Source organism: Mizuhopecten yessoensis, unplaced genomic scaffold (genome assembly GCF_002113885.1).
Source record: "Mizuhopecten yessoensis strain PY_sf001 unplaced genomic scaffold, ASM211388v2 scaffold1779, whole genome shotgun sequence".
Classification (NCBI taxonomy): Eukaryota; Metazoa; Mollusca; class Bivalvia; order Pectinida; family Pectinidae; genus Mizuhopecten; species Mizuhopecten yessoensis.
In genome coordinates, this window is record NW_018404217.1 from 1,007,606 (window position 1) to 1,029,528 (window position 21,923).

The 21,923-nt window shown below is 38.4% G+C and overlaps 1 protein-coding gene across 4 annotated transcripts in view; it reads left to right on the top strand.

Moving 5' to 3' along the window:
• The first annotated feature begins 2,944 nt into the window (after positions 1-2,944).
• Positions 2,945-21,923, top strand: part of LOC110441112 — a 50,621-nt gene continuing 31,642 nt past the window's right edge. For 2 of the 4 annotated variants that reach the window (XM_021484228.1, XM_021484215.1), the window contains exons 1-6: positions 2,945-2,980; positions 9,588-9,679; positions 9,891-9,959; positions 14,069-14,090; positions 14,283-14,779; positions 20,516-20,593. In XM_021484228.1, the coding sequence (XP_021339903.1) occupies positions 9,917-9,959; positions 14,069-14,090; positions 14,283-14,779; positions 20,516-20,593 (640 nt within the window). In that variant the 5' untranslated portion in view covers positions 2,945-2,980; positions 9,588-9,679; positions 9,891-9,916. Of the gene's footprint in view, positions 2,981-3,497; positions 3,557-9,587; positions 9,680-9,890; positions 9,960-13,004; positions 13,158-14,068; positions 14,091-14,282; positions 14,780-20,515; positions 20,594-21,923 lie in introns of those variants that run through there. The other 2 variants (XM_021484222.1, XM_021484235.1) reach the window with 2 other exon arrangements.

The window sequence follows — 21,923 nt, forward strand, 5'->3', positions numbered from 1 at the left end:
ACTATGTGAGAGATTTGAGTGAATGTGTAATGTGTTGTATTTTGTACTTGCAGGTTTTTTTAATAAACAGAATAAAGGTCATAAAGAACCGAAGAGTGTTTAGTGGATATTTTGATATCACATCAGTAAAGCACTGTAAGCATGATGTCATCTTTTGTTATTGTTAAGTTGTCATTGTTTAGAAATTTGGTATACACGGATTGTTCATGTGTAAGCGCGGGCTTTTTTTTCTATGGACGCTACACTCCTGTAGGGGTTAACAAATGCAATTAGCCCACTCGTGGAGTGAGCAAAATCAAACATAACCTGCAATTTCTGGCACATTATCAGGTACTCTTTTGCATCGTCAATCACTCTTGGTCTCCAAAACTGATTAACCGACTTGGAAAGACTGCTAGAGGAACGTCTTTGAAGTTACTGCTCTTCAGTGACCCGTCAGCATTTCTCACTAATATGACTCCAGAGTCTTCGAATGTTTCTCGTATAGCACAAATCCGAAAGGCTAGCTCACTTGGTACGTGTTCAAAATCCTGACTGCGTCGTCTATTTAACCATAGGTTATCCAGTTCCACCACGCTTCGTGAATTCAAACAACCTATCTCTGTTGCAGTCATTGAAAACATCTACCCATTCTTTCGAAAAGTCAACTTCGTGGGCAGTACCTCCAGGAAATACGTACAGGTTAGGCATGAACCTACTTTTGCTGCTTCTTTCTAACATCAAAATATTGTAATCATACTGGTCGCCAGTACCAGTAAGCTTGGGCCGAATCGCTGGGGCTCTGTCAGTCTTGGCAACTAAGATCAACGTGCATGTAGCAGCTTCTCTCCAGTGCTTAAAAATAGCTGTCATAGTACAGCTACGTTTTTATCAATCAGTCACAGAACTTTCAGGAAAACACAGGATCAACAAGTAGTTGGACTATTCCGAGAATAATAACGTCGATCGGGGTATCTATCGGATACGTTCTTTATTTTTGAAAATCAAAATTATTTTCATTTTATTTAGTGGTACCCTAAAGACTTAAAGCCGTTCCGGGATTCTTAATTTGATCTTTTTCTGTCGATGCCATCATGTAGGATTAATACCATGGACTTAGATTAGATGCTAACTAAGTCCGTCTGGTTGATACTAATAAGTGGCCCCATCGTTTCTCAACGTGTATCAAAAAAGGCAGTCAAGCCTGTTATAATACAGCCAAACTTCCATAAATCGAAATTCGAAGATTCGAACTTCTCGATGTACCGAAGCTACGACAAAGTCTAGAATTGTTCCCTTATATAGCACTACTTGTATTCTTTTCATGTACACATGTATCGTACTTGTATGCGTCGAGTTTCTCGCTGTTTCGAAGTAAAATCAAGGATCATTCGTTATAAAAAAAACATAGAAAATTACAACTAATAAATCGATGTGAAATGTTAACTTGTTCAAAAACATTAAAAAGTCCCGTGGTTATTTTACCTGTACAAGCTTCGGAATTGTAATTGACAAATAAATGTTGAATTTGGTAAGAATGTCGAAGCCTGTGTTTCGTCATTTTTTTTTAAAGAATCACCTTCTGTCTTATTATTCGGGAGTCAAAGTCCAGATGTTTCGATTTTTTCCAGATGGTCACGCAAAGTTCGAAACATCGAAGTTAGACTGTAGGATCCATATAAACAATATATCAGATTCGCTGGAATCGTGTCCCATACTGTTATGTGCCCTACGTCATCGAGTATTGGTGATCTAGGGGTAATATCGGACACAAAATATCCGAGTCGGGCACACTTCGAAAGTCGAATACAACTAGAAAGCCACCCGTGTGCATCTTAAAACAAAATATACAGTTAAAGGAATAAAAAGAAGTATATCTACTGCTACTGTAAATTTAACTGATTATCTAGTACTGTAACAACTTCAGTACAACAGGGGCAGGGGGAGATCGCGGAGGCAATTTTGTTCAATTTTATTTTATTTTTGTCGAAATTTGAGTGAATTTACACCAGTTGGAAGATAAATCGCATGCTTTTCATAAAAAAGGGGGGCAAACATATCCGTATTTTAAAAATTATTTCTCTCAGTTTTATACACGATTGCCTTAAGGGTAGCAATTCGGTTTACCGTTAGAAAATTCGCAATTTTTCATGTGAACGTCCAGCCAATTCAATTGATGCCAACTCGACTACGTGATGTTTCTGTATAAAGTACAGCACAGGTCATTTGGCTTCAAATTTAGTATTTTTCATATTGGATGATATGAACTTGAGAATACTATCTGCTAGTATTACAGTAATTGATATAGGTGAGACCGGAGCAGGTTCGGCCACCCCTGATATATTTTGTTTTGAGCTAATACTTACAACTTTGAGGGTTTAGCAAATCAGTATTATGAAAGTCATAATTATATCAATTCCTATGTTGGCCGAACTTGTCCGAGACTGCCTTTCTGTCATCCACTTTCCGGTGGAAAAAGTTAAATAATTGGTCAAATACAGACCTGTTTGCCCGTTTGTTATTATTTAATGAAAAGCATGGAATTTCTCTTCAAGATGGTAGAAACTAACATAAATTTCAACAAATGCTATAAGGTCCGGGACGACTTAAATACAAATAGGCCGAACCTGCCTCCGTCTCCCCCATCTAGTTGACTCTATATTTTAAGGGTGCCTCTTGTATGTGCTATCAATCATTGTAATTTTATGTTTCTACACTGGTTAATTGCGTGTCAATGATATCATTTCTTATCATTTAAACGCCGATTCACAACAAGATGTTGCGTACGACAAAAAGTACTCCAGTAAAATGATAGTTGATATGGGCTTTTGCAAGTCTATTACCGAAAGGTGGCAAACTTGGGGAAAACTAGTCACGTTCAACCAGACTCTTGTTGTCTGCGCAAGCTACGCCGAAGAGAGAATTACAAGTCATCAAGCGTCTGGTTGAACGAGACTAGGGAAAACCCCTTTATAAACGAAAGTAGATACAGACAATATAGGTGAGTAAGAACAGTAAACTAGTAGGAAAAATTAGTAAGAAAATAGTTATATTAAGTGATTAAGGGAATACTGTAGCTATGTATATTAATACAATACACCGATAAGGAATGTAGTTGTGTAATGTAGGGAGAACATAGTCCGGAGAGGGTGGGTACCAGTTGTCACTCCGTAAAATCCGAAAGGTGATCGTATAGTCTATGTTCTTGGCAATTAATACAATTCAATAACGTTCACTGCTACCCTCTCTAGACTCTAGACTCTTCCCTTCGTCAGGTTACATTCCTGTTTTCACTACAGGTTCGTATAATGGATGCATTGGTAAGACAAGCAATCGATTAAATAACTCAACAAGGTGTTTCAAAATACGAGTAACTATTTATAAACAAGACAAAATGGATATATATATAATAACTTAGCATAAATTGTAATGTTTATTGTGAAGTTCAATTGCCGAAATGTGTAAGACTTCGTTAATTTTCACGGACTTAAACTTGATACTGTAGTGAATTTTGGGGAGAGCTACCTCCCTTAGATTGCTAACCGCGCTTGGTCTCCTGACATCAAGCTGAATACACGTGAGTATTATAATGATATTATGAACATCAAGCTTCCACCTCCATATTTGCTGGGCAAACAGAAATGCAAATATCATAACAAAATGTTCGTCATTGAAAAAAACATAACATGACCTAGACCTTGAACCTTTGGACCTTAGGTTAGATGATTCCGTGGTAAGTTCTGAACAACTTTGCTTCATCATAACATAAAAAAAATGTTCATCGGTAAAAAGATATAATATTTGACGCTGACATTGACCCTGTGACCTTGACCTTAAGTTAGTTGACTCTTTGTTAAAATCTGACCAACTTTGCTTCAAAGCATCATAACGAAATGTTCATCAGGGAAAAGATACAAAAGTTAAACTTGACCTTTAACACAATGGCCTTAAGCTTTGGTCAGTTGACTCAATGTTTAATTTTGACCAACATTGCTTTATAATTTCATAACAAAAGGGTCATCAGTGAAAAGATACAAAATTTGACCTTGACCTTTGACCCAGTAATCTTGACCATTGGGCAGTTGATTATTTGTCTAATTCCTACCAACTTTGCTTCATAATGTCATAAAATGCTCACAAGTGAAAAGTTACAAAATTCGACCATGACCTTTGACCCAGTGAACTTGACCTTTGACCTTGACTTTTTACCTCAGTGTTTTTCTTTGTTAAGTTCTAGCCAACTTTGCTTCATAATGTCATAAAATGCTCATTAGTGAAAAGCTTCAAAATCTGACCTTAACCTTTTTCCTTGACCTCAGACCTGATGACATTGATCTTTGGTCAGTTGACTCCTTGTTTAATTCAACTTGGCTTCATCATGTCATAACAAAATGTTTATCAGTGAAAAGATGCAAAATTGACCTTGACCTTTGAACCTAATGACCTTGACCTTTGACCTTGACTTTTAATCTTAGTATGTATTTTTTTTAACTGAACATCCAAGTTTCATGTAAATCGGTCATTTAATACCAAAGTTATCAGCAAGGAACAAAATGTGTAGACGGATAGACAGACAGACAGACAGACAGTGATTACTATAAGGAACTCGTATCTCCAACACGAGACCCTAATTATGACAGGTAGGTTTTGTGGTTATGGAATGTAAGATATTTTAAAGCTTGAGATCATCTTTTTGTCAAAAATTCTAGATAATTGACAATATATTGAAGTAGTGTTTCTTCAGAGCAGGAGTTCATGTACATACCAGGAAGGTATGCCTAAACATGTGAGAGATGCAGAAAAGGCAAAAAAAAGCATTGTTAATGAATGTGAGTCAAACTTACATATTGCTACATGTCTATAGATATCATTTGGATTTGGATTTATTGAAGTGTAACTGGTTTTGTGGGTTAATTTTAAAATTAATTACGGTACACCTCCGGTCGGACCAAACAAATTTAAATAGATATTGTCACCTGTTCGATTTACAAAAAAATATAGCCGTTAAAATAAAGAGTAATTAGACCTATCCGAGTCGACATCGTCAAAAATCACGTCAAAGTCAAGTCGTTGATACGGAACAGCGACGGCCTATAACGGTATATTTGCAAATTTGGAGATGAATAGTGGTAATGATATCTTTCTTATCCTTATTTACATATTTATAATCGATTGTCAATCTCAATCACAAAGCAGAGACAAGTATGTAAGGGTTTTAATTTCAATCATGATAATAGAATATAAATTTCCCATATCCTTTCAAGTTGTGGAAACAGATCTAGAGCGACCACTACATGTAACTACATATATGTGTGTGTTATATTTCATGACATGAAATCTAGTTTTATAAACAAGTGTCTTAAAACTTGATATGGGGTATCTATTAGCTCAAACATACAAGCCCGGAGATCATTAAACATCAACCAGAGTGTGACTCAAACCAGGTACTATATATACTGGAGGGTAGACATATGAAGTGAAATGTGTTCATCAAACGAAGCAAAGAGTTGAAAAAGCCAATTCTACTAGTCGGCATTCTAACCGATTGGTCAACTGTAGGATTGTGTTCATTTTCTTTGACATTAGGAAGTTAAATTTTCAATCGCCTGTCGTCCGTGGTCCGTGGTTCAACCTTAACCAATTCTTTTTATCGCTATTTCTCGGAAAGACTGAAGAGATCTTTATAGCTCACCTGGTCCGAAGGACCATGGTGAGCTTATGCCATACCGCAGCGTCCATCGTCCGTCCCTCGTCCGTCCGTCCGTCAACTTTTTCTAAAAATTGCTATTTGTCATGAACGACTGAGCAGATTTTGACCAAATTTGGTCAGAAGCATTCTTCGGTAAAGGGGAACAAATTTTGTATAAAAGGTGGGTCTGGCCGACCTTGGGGCTGGGGGGCGGGGCCCAATAGGGAAAATATAGCATTTTTTTTTCAATCCTTCTTCTTCTGTAGGAATGAAAGGATTTGTTCCATATTTGGTCAGAAGCATCATTGGGGGAAGAGAAACACATTTTGTATCAATGATGGGTCTGGCCCCATGGGGTCAGAGGGGCGGTGCCCAATAGGGGAAATATAGCAAATTCTTTAAAATCCTTTTCTTCTGTAGGAGGCCAAATAAGGGGGGAAAAGAGGTAAAACCTTAAAAATCCTTCTTCTACCGTAGGAGTTAAGGGATTATATCCTTATTTGATCTGGAGCATCCTTGGGCCAAGGGGACTCAATTTTGTATACAAGGTGGGTGTGTCCTCCCTGGAGGCAGCTGGGCGGTGCCAAATAGGGGAAATAGAAGTAAAACCTTTAGAATCCTTCTTCTGCCGTAGAAATTAAAGGATTTTATCCTTATTTGTTCTGGAGCATCCTTTGGCCAAGGGGACTAAATTTTGTATAAACGATGGGTGTGGCCCCCCTTGGGGCAGAGGAGTTGGGCCAAATAGGGGAAATAGAGGCTAAACCTTTAAAATCCTTCTTCTACCGTAGGGATTAAGGGATTTTATCCTATTTGGTCTGGAGCATCCTTGGGCAAAAAGGACTCAATTTTGTATAAACAATGAGTGTGGCCCCCTGGGGGCTTAGGAACGGGGCCCAATAGGGGACACAAAGTAAATTCTTTAAAATCCTTCTTCTTCTGTAGGAATGACAGTATTTTGTCCAAATTTGGTATGAAGCATCCTTGGATGAAGGGAAAGCAATTTTGTATAAACAGTAGGTCTGACCCCGATTGGGGCAGAGAGGCGGGGCCCAATAAGGGATATAGAGGAATATATTTATTTTCCTTCTTCTTCCCTTGGGATGAAGGTATTTTTATCAAATTTAAACAGTAGCACCTTATTTGGAAGGGAAATTAATTTTGTATAAATGGTGGGTGTGGGCCCACTTGGGGCAGAGAGGCGGGGGCCAATAGGGGAAATAGAGGTAAAACATTTTAAATCCTTCTTCTACCGTAGGGATTAAATGATTTTAACATAATTCAGTCTGGAGTTCCCTTGGGCCAGGGGGACTCAATTTTGTATAAACGGTGGACGTGGTCCCCCTGGGGTTAGGGAGGCGGGGCCCAATGAAGGAAATAGAGGTAAATACTTTAAAATCCTTCTTCTACCGTAGGGATTAAAGGAATTTAACCCAATTTAGTCTGGAGCATCCTTGGGCCAAGGAGACTCAATTTTGTATAAAAGGTGGGTGTTTCCTCCCTGAGGGCAGAGGGGCGGTGCCAAATAGGGAAAATAGAGGTAAAACCTTTAAAATCCTTTTTATACCATAGGGATTAAAGGATTTTATCCTTAATTGTACTGGAGCATCCTTTGGCCAAGGGGACTAAATTTTGTATCAACGATTGGTGTGGCCCCCACTGGGGCAGAGGGGTTGGGCCAAATAGGGGAAATAGACGAAACACCTTTAAAATCCTTCTTCTACCGTAGGAATTAAGGGATTTTATCCTTATTTGGTCTGGAGCATCCTTGAAAAAAAAGAACTCAATTTTGTATAAACAATGAATGTGCCCCCCCCCCCCCCCCTTGGGGCTGAGGAACGTGGCCCAATAGGTGACACATTGCAAATTCTTCAAAATCCTTCTTCTTCTGTAGGAATGACAGGATTCTGTTCAAATTTGGTATGAAGCATCTTTGGGTGAAGGGAAAGCAATTTTGTATAAACAGTACATGTAGGTCTGACCCCGATGGGGGCGGAGAGGCGGGGCCAAAAAAGGGATATAGAGGAATATATTTAATTTCCTTCTTCTTCCGTTGGGATGAAGGTATTTTGATCAAATTTAAACAGAAACATCATATTTGGAAGGTAAATCAATTTTGTATAAATGGTGGGTGTGGGCCCCCTTGGGGCAGAGGGGCGGGGCCCAATAGGGGAAATAGAGGTAAAACATTTAAAATCCTTCTTCTAACGTAGTGATTAAAGTATTTTAACCTAATTTAGTCTGGATGGTCATTGGGCCAAGGGAACTCAATTTTGTATAAAAGGTGGATGTGGCCCCCCTAGGGGTAGAGGGGCGGGCCCCAATAGAGGAAATAGAGGTAAAACCTTTAAAATCCTTCTTCAACCGTAAGGATTAAAAGATTATTATTCTATTATGGCCCTATCCGTTGGGCAAGGGCACTATACCTCTCCAGACAACACTATAAGAGAACTGTTCCCGAGGGAAAGAGTCATAATAGATTTAGTACATCACATGACTGTCATTTGACAATAAAAAGTAACGTATTTAATAATTAACAACAAATGTTAATATAAGATATTTTTTAGAGTAGATCTCTTCTTGTTTGTTGCATATTCAATTCACTGGATTGAGATCACCGCTAGGTCACATACAATGTACGGTCCCCCTTTTCCAGTAGGAAGTCTTTAAGGACTGCGACGTCAAACGGTGTCGCCTACTTCGTCTTTATGCATTGCTAAGCCTCTGCAAAGCAATCGGCATTCCTGGTCCCGAAATTCGAAGCCATTTTGGCAGACGACAACAATGAAGTGAAGGTAGAATATGTACAGCGCCCTCTGGAGAAGGGGCGCAACTCTTAGGGTCACGCTACTTTTCCCGCAGTCTCAGCGGTCCAATAAAAAGGTGTAGTGCCAGATTCCAGGTATAGTTCCCGTTGTCAAGGGCGGATGCTAACTATACCAAATAGAACAAGGGTAGTTATCCAATAGCTATCCTAGAAATTACCATGTGATGTACAATAAACCTAATATAGTCTGGAGCATCCTTGGTCTAAGGGGACTCAATTTTGTATAAATGGTGGATGTGGCCCCCCTGGGAGCAGAGGGGCGGGGCACAAAAGATGAAATAGAGGTAAAACCTATGAAATCCTTCTTCTACCGTAGGGAGTTAAGGATTTTATTCTTATTAGTCTGGAGCATCCTTGGGCCAAGGGGACACAATTTTGTATAAATGGTGGGTGTGGCCCCGTGGGGGCAGAGGGGCGGTCCTAATAGGGGAAATAGAGGTAAAACCTTTAAAATGCCAATTCGGTCTGGAGCATCCTTCGGCAAAAGAGACTCAATTTTGTACAAGTAGCGGGGCCAATAGGGGAAATATAGCAAATTCTTCAAAATCCTTCTTCTGGAGAAATAACAGGATTTTGTCCAAATTTGGTATGAAGCATTCTTGGATGAAGGGAAACCAATTTTTTATAAATAGTGGGTCTGAGCCCCCTTTTGACAGAGAGGCAGGTCCAAAGAGGAAAATAGCTTTTAAATCCTTTTTCTTCTGTAGGAATGACAGGATTATGTCCATATTTGGTCTAAAGCATCCTTTGTGAAGGGGACCTACTTTTGTATCAACGATGGGTCTGACCCCCTTGGGGACAGAGGGGCGGAGCCAAATAGGGGAAACATAGCAAATTCTTCTAAATCCTCCTTTTATTTTAGGAATGACAAGATTTTGTCCAATTGCTTATAAATATAACACCTGAATAACCATGTAATACATGTACACTTCCAGTAACTTCACGCTATTCTAACTTCGACTTTGCTAAAATTTCCAGGTGAGTGATACAGGCCCTCTGTGCCTCTTGTTTATAATAGTTTTCTAATTTCTAATGGGTCTGTATATATTGATGCATATATGAATTTTGATTAAATTTTATGATTTTTTTTAGCTCTGAAGCCTGATGCCAAAGTTGCCAGGCCTGAAAGAAGCAAATATGCTAGATCTAGAGATATCTACTAGAGATCTCTAGTGATCTTAAAAGTGAGTATTGAATTTAGTTTAATATTCTACAGTACGTGGTTATGGTAGGAGTTGCAATAACTCGGTGTATATAATGTCATTATTGTAAAAAAGTAAATATTTATGTTGAAATTAAATCATATTGTACTTAATTTTAATATAAATAATTTATATACATGTATTTAAGTACTGCACATGATATAAATTATCTTAATTAAACTTTCTTTTATAGCTCCAGAGTTCAATGTCGACTGTGCCATGACCCAAGAAGGAATCCCTGTCAAGACTGTTGATCTTAAAGGTAAGTAAACATTTCCTGTAATAGAATATTTTAGCACACCTGGTCCGAAGGACTATGGTGAGCTTATGCAATACCGCAGCGTCCGTCGTCCGTCCGTCAACTTTTCCTTTAAACGCTACTTGTCCTGAACAGCCAAGTAGATTTTGACTAAGTTTGGTCTGGAGCATCCTTAGGCCAAGGGGACTCAATGTTGTATAAATGGTGGTTGTGACCCCCCTGGGGGCTGAGGTGCGGGGCCCAATAGGGGAAACATAAATTCTTTAAAATCCTTCTTCTTCTGTAGGAATGACAGGATTTGTTCAACATTTGGTCTGAAACATTTTCGGGTGTAGGGGCACCAAATTTTGTATAAACGGTTGGTCTTGCCCCCCTTGGGTCTAAGGGGCGGGGCCCAATAGGGGATACATATTTGGTCTGAAGCATCCTTGGGGGAAGGGGAACCAATTGTGTATAAATCGCCCCCAGGGGCCCTAGGGGCGGCGCCCAATAGGGGAAACCTAGTAAATTATTCTCTAAAATCCTTCTTCTTCTGTAGGAATGAAAGGATTTGGTTCATTTTTGGTGTGGATCATCCATGGGTAAAGGAAAACCAATTTTGCATAAACGGTGGGTCTGGCCCCCCTGGGACATGAAGGTCGGGGCACAATAGGGGAAATAGAGGTAAAACCTTTATAATCCTTCTTCTATCATAGGGATTAAGGGATTTTATCCTAATTTAGTCTGGAGCATCCCTGGGCCAAGGGGACTCAATTTTGTATAATTGGTGGGTATGACCCCCCTAGGGGCATAGGGGTGGGGCTCTGTTTGAAGTTTGTTCTCGTTATATATCAAGTACTGGAAGGATCTTTCTGAAATTTCATATGTACTTACAGCACCTACCATGGCGTGCAAAATCTTTACTTCATACCAATCATTTTTTAACATATTCAGGTGAGCGATACAGGCCCTCTCGGCCTCTTGTTCAAATTTGGTAATTGGGTTTCCTTCGGTCCTTAGTTATACACTACTTTTGAGACTAATCGGAAAAACATTTTTTTTTATCTTTATTTTCTCATGAAGCACTGTGAGGATCTTTCTCAAGGGTTAAATATAAGGCGGCCATCTTCGATTTTGACAGAAAAAGGTTTGTTATCGTTATTTCTCAGAAAATGGTCGAGGGATCTTTCTCAAATTTGATATGTAGGTTCCCCCTGGTCCCTCGTTGTGCATGTTAACTTTTGAGACTGATCGGATAAACAAAATGGCGCCAAGGTGGCCATTTTAGATTTTGACAGTGAAGGTTTGTTATCGCTATTTCTCAGTAAGAAATTGAAGGATCGTCCCTGGTTGTGCATATTTACTTTTGAGACTGATTTGATAAACCAATGGCCGAAGTTCAGGCATCTTGGATTTTGACAGTGAAGGTTTGTTATCTCTATTTCTCAAGAGGGAATGAAAGAATTTATCTCAAATTTAATATGTAGGCTCCCTTTGACCTATAGTTGTGCATGTTTAATTTTGAAACTGATTTGATAAACAAAATGCCGAAAGGCAGCCGTCTTGGAATTTGAAAAGTTTGTTATCGCTATTTCTAAAAAAGCACCTGTAAGATAGTTATAAAATTGTACATGGGGAGTCCTCTTGGTCTATAATTGTGCATGTATTATTTTGAAACTGATCGAAAGAACTGGATTTTGACATATCACTTTTTCCCAGGAAGTACTTTACAGATCCTTTTGATATATCAATGATCGGTTCTATTTCTTTCGTATCAAGTACTGTACTAGTAAATATGTGAAACGACAACTCGCTTTGAATGTTGTCTTTTATACACAGCGGTATGACGTTTAGATCGAAAGCTACATCAATAGGTATTTACTATGTTCATGTTCAATGACATAGAACTAATGAAGATGGTAAGATGGTGGGCGCCAAGATCTCTCTGGGATCTCTTGTTTACTGATAAACAGTTTTTCGGTTTTTAGTTGATTATTATTTATAAAACAAATCCTAGACCAAATACAAAAATTGTCGAAATCCCTATTACAAAGATCGGCAGTGATTGCAGTGCATCAACAATAACACATAATGAGGCATCGTCGCAAACAACTTAAATATGGCATTTATTTCGATACCTATACCGAATGTGTACAATAATTATGGCCCTATAGCCTTGTAGGACGCCGGGTTTAATATTTTATCTAGTTGAGTATTCCTTATTAATTACAACTCGTTGTTTGCAATTACTTTGTAGTCCACGAAAGTTGGTTCGTGTATAAGGGTGGGGAGGAGTTTTGGCAAAAAAAATGACAAGTAAAAAATATTGAAGAAACAGTACTACATGTACCACGTTCCAGACTCGGCCAAAGGCTTTGCTTACGTCGCAAACAACTAAACTAATTTCTTTACCATCATCTATCTAACGCATCAATTTTGGTTTCTACCTCTATGCTCCCAGCATCACCGATACGTCCTGTAACTGGGACAAAACAGCTGTGTGGTGAAGTATAACTACTGTATCTATAAACACATTTTATATGTGTAATCTCAATTTGTGTGTCCTACGTTTACAGTTATAATTCCTAGATTATTTACTCAGTAGTGCAATCACTTACTTACTCCATTCATTCTGTACTAATAAACAGCCATACAGGTCAAACGTTTTCAGATTTGGAGATCACAGGTTGACACTTTTGCATACAAAGCTCAGACAACAGTACGTACAGTTCCCTTATATATGGCCTTTAGAGCTGACGTTGATGGCAGTGCTCATCAAATATAGACATTATTTAGAATAAGATACAGACTAATTAATTATTTAAAAAAGCGCTGCTCAGGTCTCGAAAATATAATTATAGTTTAGGAAAATGCATGTTGATTATTAAGATTGTGGAAAATTTCATACATGTTTACGCCGAAAATTAATCAAGAGCGCAACAATTTTGTAGCCTGTTTTTATGTAGCTATCATTATCAGGTTAATCACTGTAGAATACCGAAGCTGATTAAGCATTGTGTTAATGTAGCATTAAAGAAGATAACACATGTGACTACTTTTATACTTAAGTGCACTTGCTTGTTTTAAAATTGGACGAATTTTAACGCCTGCCGAGGAGGAAAAACTTCCATTTAGATAACTGCCCACATTTCATTGACTGATAGTTCAACATTAGCATTGTGTGATGCAGGAAACGAAATTATCGCCCTTGATACATTTTTTGTAGGTTACAAAATGTTTTTACATTGTTTTAATGTCTTGGTGTCTGCTGTGTTCTCGTATTGGTTTGTTATTGTGTAAAATAAATATTAATAGGTATGGAAAAGGGTAGTATTACAAGATATTGTCATATATAGAGGACATTAAATGGTGTCTTCAGTAATAACAAACATATTTCACGAGTATGGCTAATATTTTGATATTTTTGCACACGAGTGAAAAATATCAAAATATAAGCCACACGAGTGAAAAATATCAAAATATTAGCCACATGAGTGAAATATATTTATCATAACTGAAGACACCATTAATTCTATTTATTACATTTTCAAAGCATAAAACATGAGAAATTTAATGCATTAAAAAAGGGCGGGAATCAGAAGCGTTATAATTAGCGCCATATGCTAATGACGTCATACTTGAAAACAAGGATAATTTTGAATGGGATACTCAACGCAATTACGACTTTTTTGTTATTTTCTGGTATGATTGCTTATACAAATGTTATTAATTGTATATTTATATGCAAATACTTAGTGTGTGTTCCAAAAATTTACCATAACATAACTACTTATTATACCGTCGCTTCATTTGAATCTGAACAGAAAATGGTTGCCTTTGAATGCAGCGAAAAAAAGATAACGTTATGATTGGTCAATACCAAAAAGTGATATTTGTCACAGTGTGAAAAATATCATTTTTTTCAAGTTGATAGAATTCAATATTTAACTGGCAAAAATGTAATAAATATATATACATATGTGATATTGCTGACACTTTGATGTATTTTCTATTCTTTATCAGCATCAAATTATATAAATACAGTTATTACACACAAAAAACCCAGTTTGTTCTCCAGAAATTAATACCCTGGAAACTCAATTTAACATAATTTCTCTTCATTTTCTTTACAGAAATAATTCATAAAATGGCAGAGTGAGTATTTCTTTTTAGTTTCTAGATGTTTCTATAAGGTGTTCATTATTTTCTGTTTTGGGTACTGTCCCGTTTTGGGTTCACCGACATTAAATGTATTGTATGTATAAAAAGTATGTTTGAAATTCACAATTTTATACCCGTCTAAGACAGTGAGTGATAATTCTATTTGATAAACTTCTGTTTCAACAGGGCACAATCACCGCCTAAAACAGACGAAGAAAAGCAATGTTTGGAACATATAGCTGAATCAAATTGTGCTGACATTTTGAGGCAAGTGATCTACTGTAAAGTTGGCAGACCACAGTGTTCGTTGTTTTGTCGGAAAGTATCTGAGAGACGTAGAACATTCACAACCAATCAACGAGAGATACTGTCTTCTGGAAACATTTCTAATTTCGACGTAGCATTGTGTATACAAGTGGTCAGGCAGATCAATGGGATAAACCCTAATAAAGAAAGATGGAATTCCAAAGTTGCTGACGACAATCATACCCTGTTTGGTTCTCTACAGAGAATTGCGCTGTTCCGTAAAAAAGTAATTATCTGTCCCGAAGAAGGAGAGTTCAGCTTTCATGAACTTTTTCGTCTTATATCAACTGCTTTTCAAGATATCCAAAGAGAGATGAAATTTGAACGTGACTTTCATGCAGATCTGGATGTCACATGCGATGAATTACTTACACCAGGTTAGAATAGTATTTTTTTGTCTTTGGAACATTATTAGTTCATTTGTACTACTTGAAATACACATGCACGCATACTCACACTCTCCTACCTGCTCACCTACATATACAGACACGTGTATGCACATCTCGAGGCATCTATCCATCCACAAACACATACACACAAGTTGACACAACCCATTACACAAACTCATTCCTTCTGTAGAAAACACTATCAGTTAATACAATAATGTCCTAATTTAAGATGATTATTTTTTATTTTAAGTTCATTGAAATAGTGCGTCAGGTGAGTTATTCAACATTGAACAATTAATACAATATTGACTCTCATCTTCAAGGGTTCTACATTTATTGCAAATTCAAAATTGCTGATCACCAGCTGAAGGTGTGTATAGCACTGTAATTAGATCTCTGTAACCTTAACCTCAAAGATCAAACAAGTGAAATTTCCCACAGATTTCTGATTAAAGTATAACTACATCAGCCAAATATTTTACGCAGTGATTGGTAGTAATGTGTAATAAGGTCTTGATGACATTCACCTCTAGGTCGAAGGTCAGGTAAGTAACAACTTTTGAATGAAGTCTTGTCTTTACTGTAAACTTTGAAACCGTTGAAGATAGGCACGATAAGGTTAAAAATATGGATATTGGCTGATACCTTATCAGACATACAATTTTCAGCTCACCTGGTCCGAAGGACCAAGGTGAGCTTATGTCAAACTGTGGCATCCGTCATCCGTATATCAACACTTTTTTCGAACGACTTCTTCTTCTTAACCACTTATTGGAATTTAGAACTAAATTTGACTGGAAGTATCCCTAGGTGGTGGGGATTCAAAATTGTACAAATGGTTGGGATGACCCCCAGGGGGCTGAGGAGTAGGGCCAAAAGGGGGCATCTTGGCTATATTGCTATACACGACTTCTTCTGTAGAACTGTGCGATGGATATCATTATATTTGGCCGGAAGCATTCTTGGGAAGCGGGGACTCAAAATTGTACAAATGATGGGGCTGACTCCTAAGGGAGCTGAGGGGCGTGACCAAAAAGGGTTATTTTGCCATATTGCTTTAAGCCACTTCTTCTCTGGAACTAAGAGATGGATATCAACCATATTTGAATGGAAGCATCCCTAGGTAGTGGAGATCCAAAATTGTACAAATGGTTGGGCTGACCCCCCAGGGGGCTGAGGGGTAGGGCCAAAAGGGGGCATCTTGGCTCTATTGCTTTAAAAGACTTCTTCTGTAGAACTGTGCGATGGATATCAATCTTATTTGGTCGGAAGCATTCATGGGAGGCAGGGATTCAAAATTGTACAAATGGTGGGGCTGACCCCCTGGGCTAAGTGGTGGGGCCAAAAAAGGTGTATTACTTAGAAATAGTTAAGATCCCCACCGTAAGAAGAATGCACATTTGCTTGAAGGATGGCCCTGTGCTCTAACCCCTCCTTTAGAGAAATGGTCCTTAGTCATAACCTTGGATCAGTTGAGATCCCCACCCCCAAACTATATATACAAATGCTGGGCATAAAGAGACGAATGTAGTCATGATATCAGAATAGACCCTGTAGTCTGACCGAACCTCTCGAGACCTAGTTTCTGAGTCACAGCTTGGAAACAGTTGAGATCCCCACCCTATAATCATGTATACAATTGCTGATTATAAAGAGATGAATGCGCATACGCTTCCAGGATGGCCTCGGAGTCTGCCCAACCATTGGAGACTTAACCCCTGGGTCATAACTTTGAAACGGTTAAGATCCCCACCCCAAAACTATGTATACAAATACTTGGCATAAAGAGACGAATGCAGTCATGATATTAGAATTGATCCTGGGGTCTGGCCACAACACTAAGGACCCAGTTTCTTAGTCAAAGCTTGGAAACATTTGAGATCCCCACCCCATAACCATACATAAAATTGCTGGGCATGACAATTCTAATACAGATATGCTACAATGACTGGCCTTTGGGTCTGGCTTATTCCCTTGGATCTCATTTGGAGAATATTTTGCCATGATTGCTTAGATATCCAGGTGAGCGATAAGGCTCTCTGGGCCTCTTGTTGTTTTTATAATCAAGTTTTGAAGATTAGTTGATTTTTGTAAATAATTCATGTTAGTTATAACATGATTGCGAATAAAAAAAATAACATCTAAGACATATTCTGTCATGTGGTTTTCAACAGGGAGAAATTGAATATTCAATTTGTCTTGTGAAACAACGACAATTGTTTTGAATGTTTAGGCGTCTTAATAATTGTTGTCGGAGTCTGAATGATGACACAAAGAAATGATTGTTGTTCAAATGTGTTGTATTCAAGAATTCCACAGATTGTTCAGTACAATGTAACATAGATTTTATAGAGATAGAACATATAAATTTCCCGAGGAGGGTGTAATCTCTCGAGTCGGAGACCTGACTCGTCTGATTTGATTTCTTACTTCAATTAAAACCTAAGCTAAGTTTCCACAATGCTAGGTGTAGCAAGTGTCATTCATTATTTAATATCACATAAAACTGTACCTATGTAGAAGATGTCAGATAGCCTAAAACTTATATATTTACATGGATGATATATATATATATTATTCAAAGCTACATGTGCAGGTATTGATGTTACTAGCTTAAGGTCAACAGGAATACTATTTTTATTATAAGGTAATTACCTTATATACATCGCCATTTGGGTTCTTTCTTCATTGGTCGTTTCGGCGCTTACGCAGCGGCCTCTGAAGGTTCGCTGGCTGAGGTGATCAGTCTCAATCTGGAACTGCTCAGCTTCGTAGCCATCATTTGCGGGTGGTCTGCTGCAGTGAATACGGATTACACTGTCCATAACCTGCAATTTTAAAATTCATTGCCACTGCTACACACATCACTAACTTGCCAATTTCCACTCTCTGTCTCAAACCCTCCAAATTCACATGGACGATGTTTCTGCGTTCCCGCCTGCTTTTTCACATACCTGTCTTCTCTCCTGACCCTTTACACCAAGAGTACTCATTGCTCTTCACAACGAGTGCCCCGAAAACCCTCTGCAGCCATTTTCCCTAGGCATACACCATGTCCACCAGCCCTTCTTGTGACAGGTTCTGACCAGATCTTCATATTTGGCCATCTTCCTTTCATGCGCTCCCTCAATCATTTCTTCCTATGTCACAGTCAGCTCCAGGATCACAACCTGCTTTGTTGTCCGTGTTCAGATGACAATATCAGGTCGCTGAGTTGTCACAGCAATCTCTGCCGGAAACGTCGATCTCCCTTTCAGGTCTACCGTCATATGCCAGTCTACTGCTGAACCAAAGACCCCACTAGCCTGATCTACACGCTGTCCTTGCTGTTCTGTCTTGATGAAACTCAGTATTTTTAAACTGGATGTTGTTGTTCTCTTTCTTTTCCTTTCTCTTTCCAGGGAATCTGCAATGTTTGCTTGGACATTGCCATGCCTGCATGTGTATTGACCATCTCCCAAAGCCAGTTGACAAGATGAAAGCACATGTTCGAGATTACTGTTTCTGTACTATTTTACCTAGATTTACCTGTTTTGATGTTCAAGGACATCTTAGGATGGTGGAATGCAGAATGTAAGTGCAGAGTGCAAACATTAGGTCACTCTGACCTTATAACTTGACCTTTGGACTAAAATTTTGAAAAAAGGTTTATCACTGGCAGTTACCAGTGCACGAAGATGGTCACTATGACATCACTGTTCCTTATGCTTTGACCTTTGACCTTTACTTTTAAAAAGTTTGTCCAGTGCATATCTTTATATTACACCCTCAGGAACAATATTTGGTGTACTAGGACATCTTGGGATGGCGGAATACAGAGTGCAATAATTAGGTCACTGTGATGTATGACTTGACCTTTGACCTATTCTTTTGTTTGACATAAGTGTACTATTTGTTAAATATAGAAATCATAACCGATGGGGGACTATAGATTGCATTGCAATACTTTGCCTTGTTACTTTTCCCGTACAGCTCAATACTGCTGAAGCTACGAGGAACTTTAAGCCATTTGCGAAGATGTTTGTTGATCATGCCCTCTATTTCTTCCACTGCTGTAAGAGGGACCTCGTATATAAGCAGAGGTTGCAGTAGCCTTGGGAGCACCCCATGCTGATACATCTGATTATCAGACACCGTTTGCATCTTTTCTTCTTGGATCTTAAACTTCAACTCTGTGTCTTGCCCTTTTTCAGCACTATACTCATTGACTTCGCTGGTTTGAACTTTATTCGTGTCCAATGGACCATCTTCTCCAGATATATATCAGTAGCCATCTTCCTTCGGTGACCGTTTTCGTTGTTAAAGTCATGTCATCCATAAAAGCCCTCGTTGGTGGTTGCCTTATCCCTGTTGACAAGTAAGGCCCTGTGCTCATCTTCTCTACTGATTTGACAATGAGGTTCATTGCTGCTGCAATGAGAGTGACTAAGATAGTTCAGCCCGTCACTATCCCAACGTTAAGTCTCTGCCATTTCGTCTCTCGCCAATCTACTGTGAATCTTAGTCAGAGCTTCTCAAAATATCCGTTCAACATCTCTCTGAACTTCCCTGGATTATGGTTTCTTTCCAGTGTTTAGTCCACCAGTTTGGGTGTGACACTGATCCATAAGCATTTGCTACGTCAAGCCAAACCACAGCTAGTTCTCCTTTGTTCTCCCTGGCATCTCTTATGTTCTCTGATATCCCACTGGTATGTTCCAGACAGCCCCATATCCTTTTTGAACTGCAATATTGATTTATTATTGTACTTATTGCCGAGTAGATAGTTGGCCATTCTTCTTGCAAGGATCGCTAGAAATATCTTGCCCTCAACATTGAGAAGTGAAATTGTCCGAAACAGTGATATGTCATATGATATGTGACATGAAGGAAACAAACCAATACACACGATTGCTACGCATCAGATTTGACCAGAAAATACTATTGTATGTTGTTCGTTATAATTGGTAATCAATGAAAATTTCATTTAACTAATTGGGCATTTAAAATATAACGAAACAGTTAAAATGAAATATATTAGGCCTGTTTAATTGGTCTCTATATTTTTCAATCTCACAACGTGACAATTGCGGTGTTTGACTGTAGCGATGTTATCATTTCTGATTTATTCCAATAAAACCTTTCGTTTGGGGGGCGGCTTCATGGGGGAACATAACGGAAAATGTTTAAAATCCCTTTTCTGTACGAATTGAGGGATTTTAAGGAAGTTTTATCAGAAGTATCCAAGGACAAAGCGAAATCAACCTCGATAAACGGAGGATGGAGCCCTGTGAGGTTTAGGGACGGGGCCAATAAAGAGGTATTAGGAATAAAATGATAATCTCATACAGCTATCGCCAAGTAAAACATCACAAAGGTACTAACCTCAGAGTACGGCTGGTCAGGCGGCGCAGCAGATAGCTCATCAGACTTGAATAGGTATGGAGTCGCATGCCTTACTACAAGGATTTTCCCCGGGTAATCTGTTTTCCTCTCCTTGCGTGCTATCATCAGGAGTGATCAATATGAAGTTGATAAATCTCATTTCATATTTGTTGTGGAAAATACAAAATTTATATTTCTTTTTGGAGCACGTGACCTAGTTGTGTCATTTGCTTCAGAAGATAGTCAGAATGCAAGCTTCATTTGGGAGTCAGCCAGTCACAAATACTTCTGTTGAAATCTTTACATGATTTTACATGACCTGTTATTATGAATTCCGCTGTTCTTTTTTAACTTTTACAGTGTATAAACGGTTGCCGTCACAAGTGGAACCAGATGCTATCAAAGAAGAAGACGAACACAGAGGCAAGAACGATATCGGTAACTTAAAAAGATGCATATTTTCTAGCTGTTTATAGCGTGAAAATATTAGATAATATTTTGTTTAGTTATTAGCTCACCTGCCCGAATGTCAAGTGAGCTTATGCCATGGCACAGGATCCGTCGTCCGTCTGTTTGGCGTCAAATATTTTCTTTGAACAACTTCTTATCGTCAACCAAAAGGCATAGGGTGATGATATTTGGCCAGATGCAAACTGGGATGAAGAGCAACCAAGAATATTCAAAAAAATGACCTACACTCATAGACAAGGTCACAGGAGTCATGCAATTGTCTTAACAAATCTTTAAACAACTTCTTTTGAATAACCAACATGCCGAGGATGTCGATATTTGGCCAGTAGCATGCTGTGATGAAGAGCTACCAAGTTTGTTCAAATGAATGACCTTTACCCATGTTCAAGGTCACAGGGGGTCAATTGTCTTAAAATATCATTAAGCAACTTCTTCTGAATAACTTAGAGGCCTAGGATAATGATATTTAGCCAATAACATGCTAGGATAAAGGGCTACTAAGTTTTGTTAAAATGAATGACCTTTACCTATATTCAAGGTCACAGGGGTCAAATATGTTTAAAACCTTTAAACAACTTCTCCTCAATAACCAAGAGGCCTAAGATGATGCTATTTGACCAGTAGCATGCCGTAATAGGGGGGCTACTAAATTTGGTCAAATGAATGACCTTGACTTATATTCAAGGTCACAGGGCTGAAATATGTTTAAAACCTTTAAACAACTTCTCCTGAATATCCAAGAGACATAGGCTAATGTCATTTGGCAAGTAACATGCTGGGATAAAGGGCTACCAAGTTTGTTCAAACAAATGCAAATGACCTTCATCTTTTTTCAAGGGCACAGGGGTCAAATATGTTAAACATCTTTCAAAAACTTCTTCTTAATAACAAAAAGGCATTGGTTGATGATATTTAGCCATTAACATGCTGGGAAGCAGGGCTACCAAGTTTGATCACTCAAATGACCTTCATCTATTTTCAAGGCCGCAGGGGTCAAATATGTTTAAAACCTTTACACAACTTCTCATGAATACCCAAGAGGCCTAGAACAATGATATTTGACCAGTATCATGCTCAGAGAAAGGGCTACTAAGTTTATTCAAACAAACAACCTCCATCCATTTTAAAGGTCACAGGGGTCAAATATGTTTAAAACCTTTAAACAACTTCTCCTGAATATCCAAGAGGCATAGGCTAATGATATTTGGCCATTAACATACTCAGATGAAGGACTACCAAGTTTATTCAAATGAATAACCTTCATCTATGTTCAAGGTCACAGGGGTCAAATATGTTT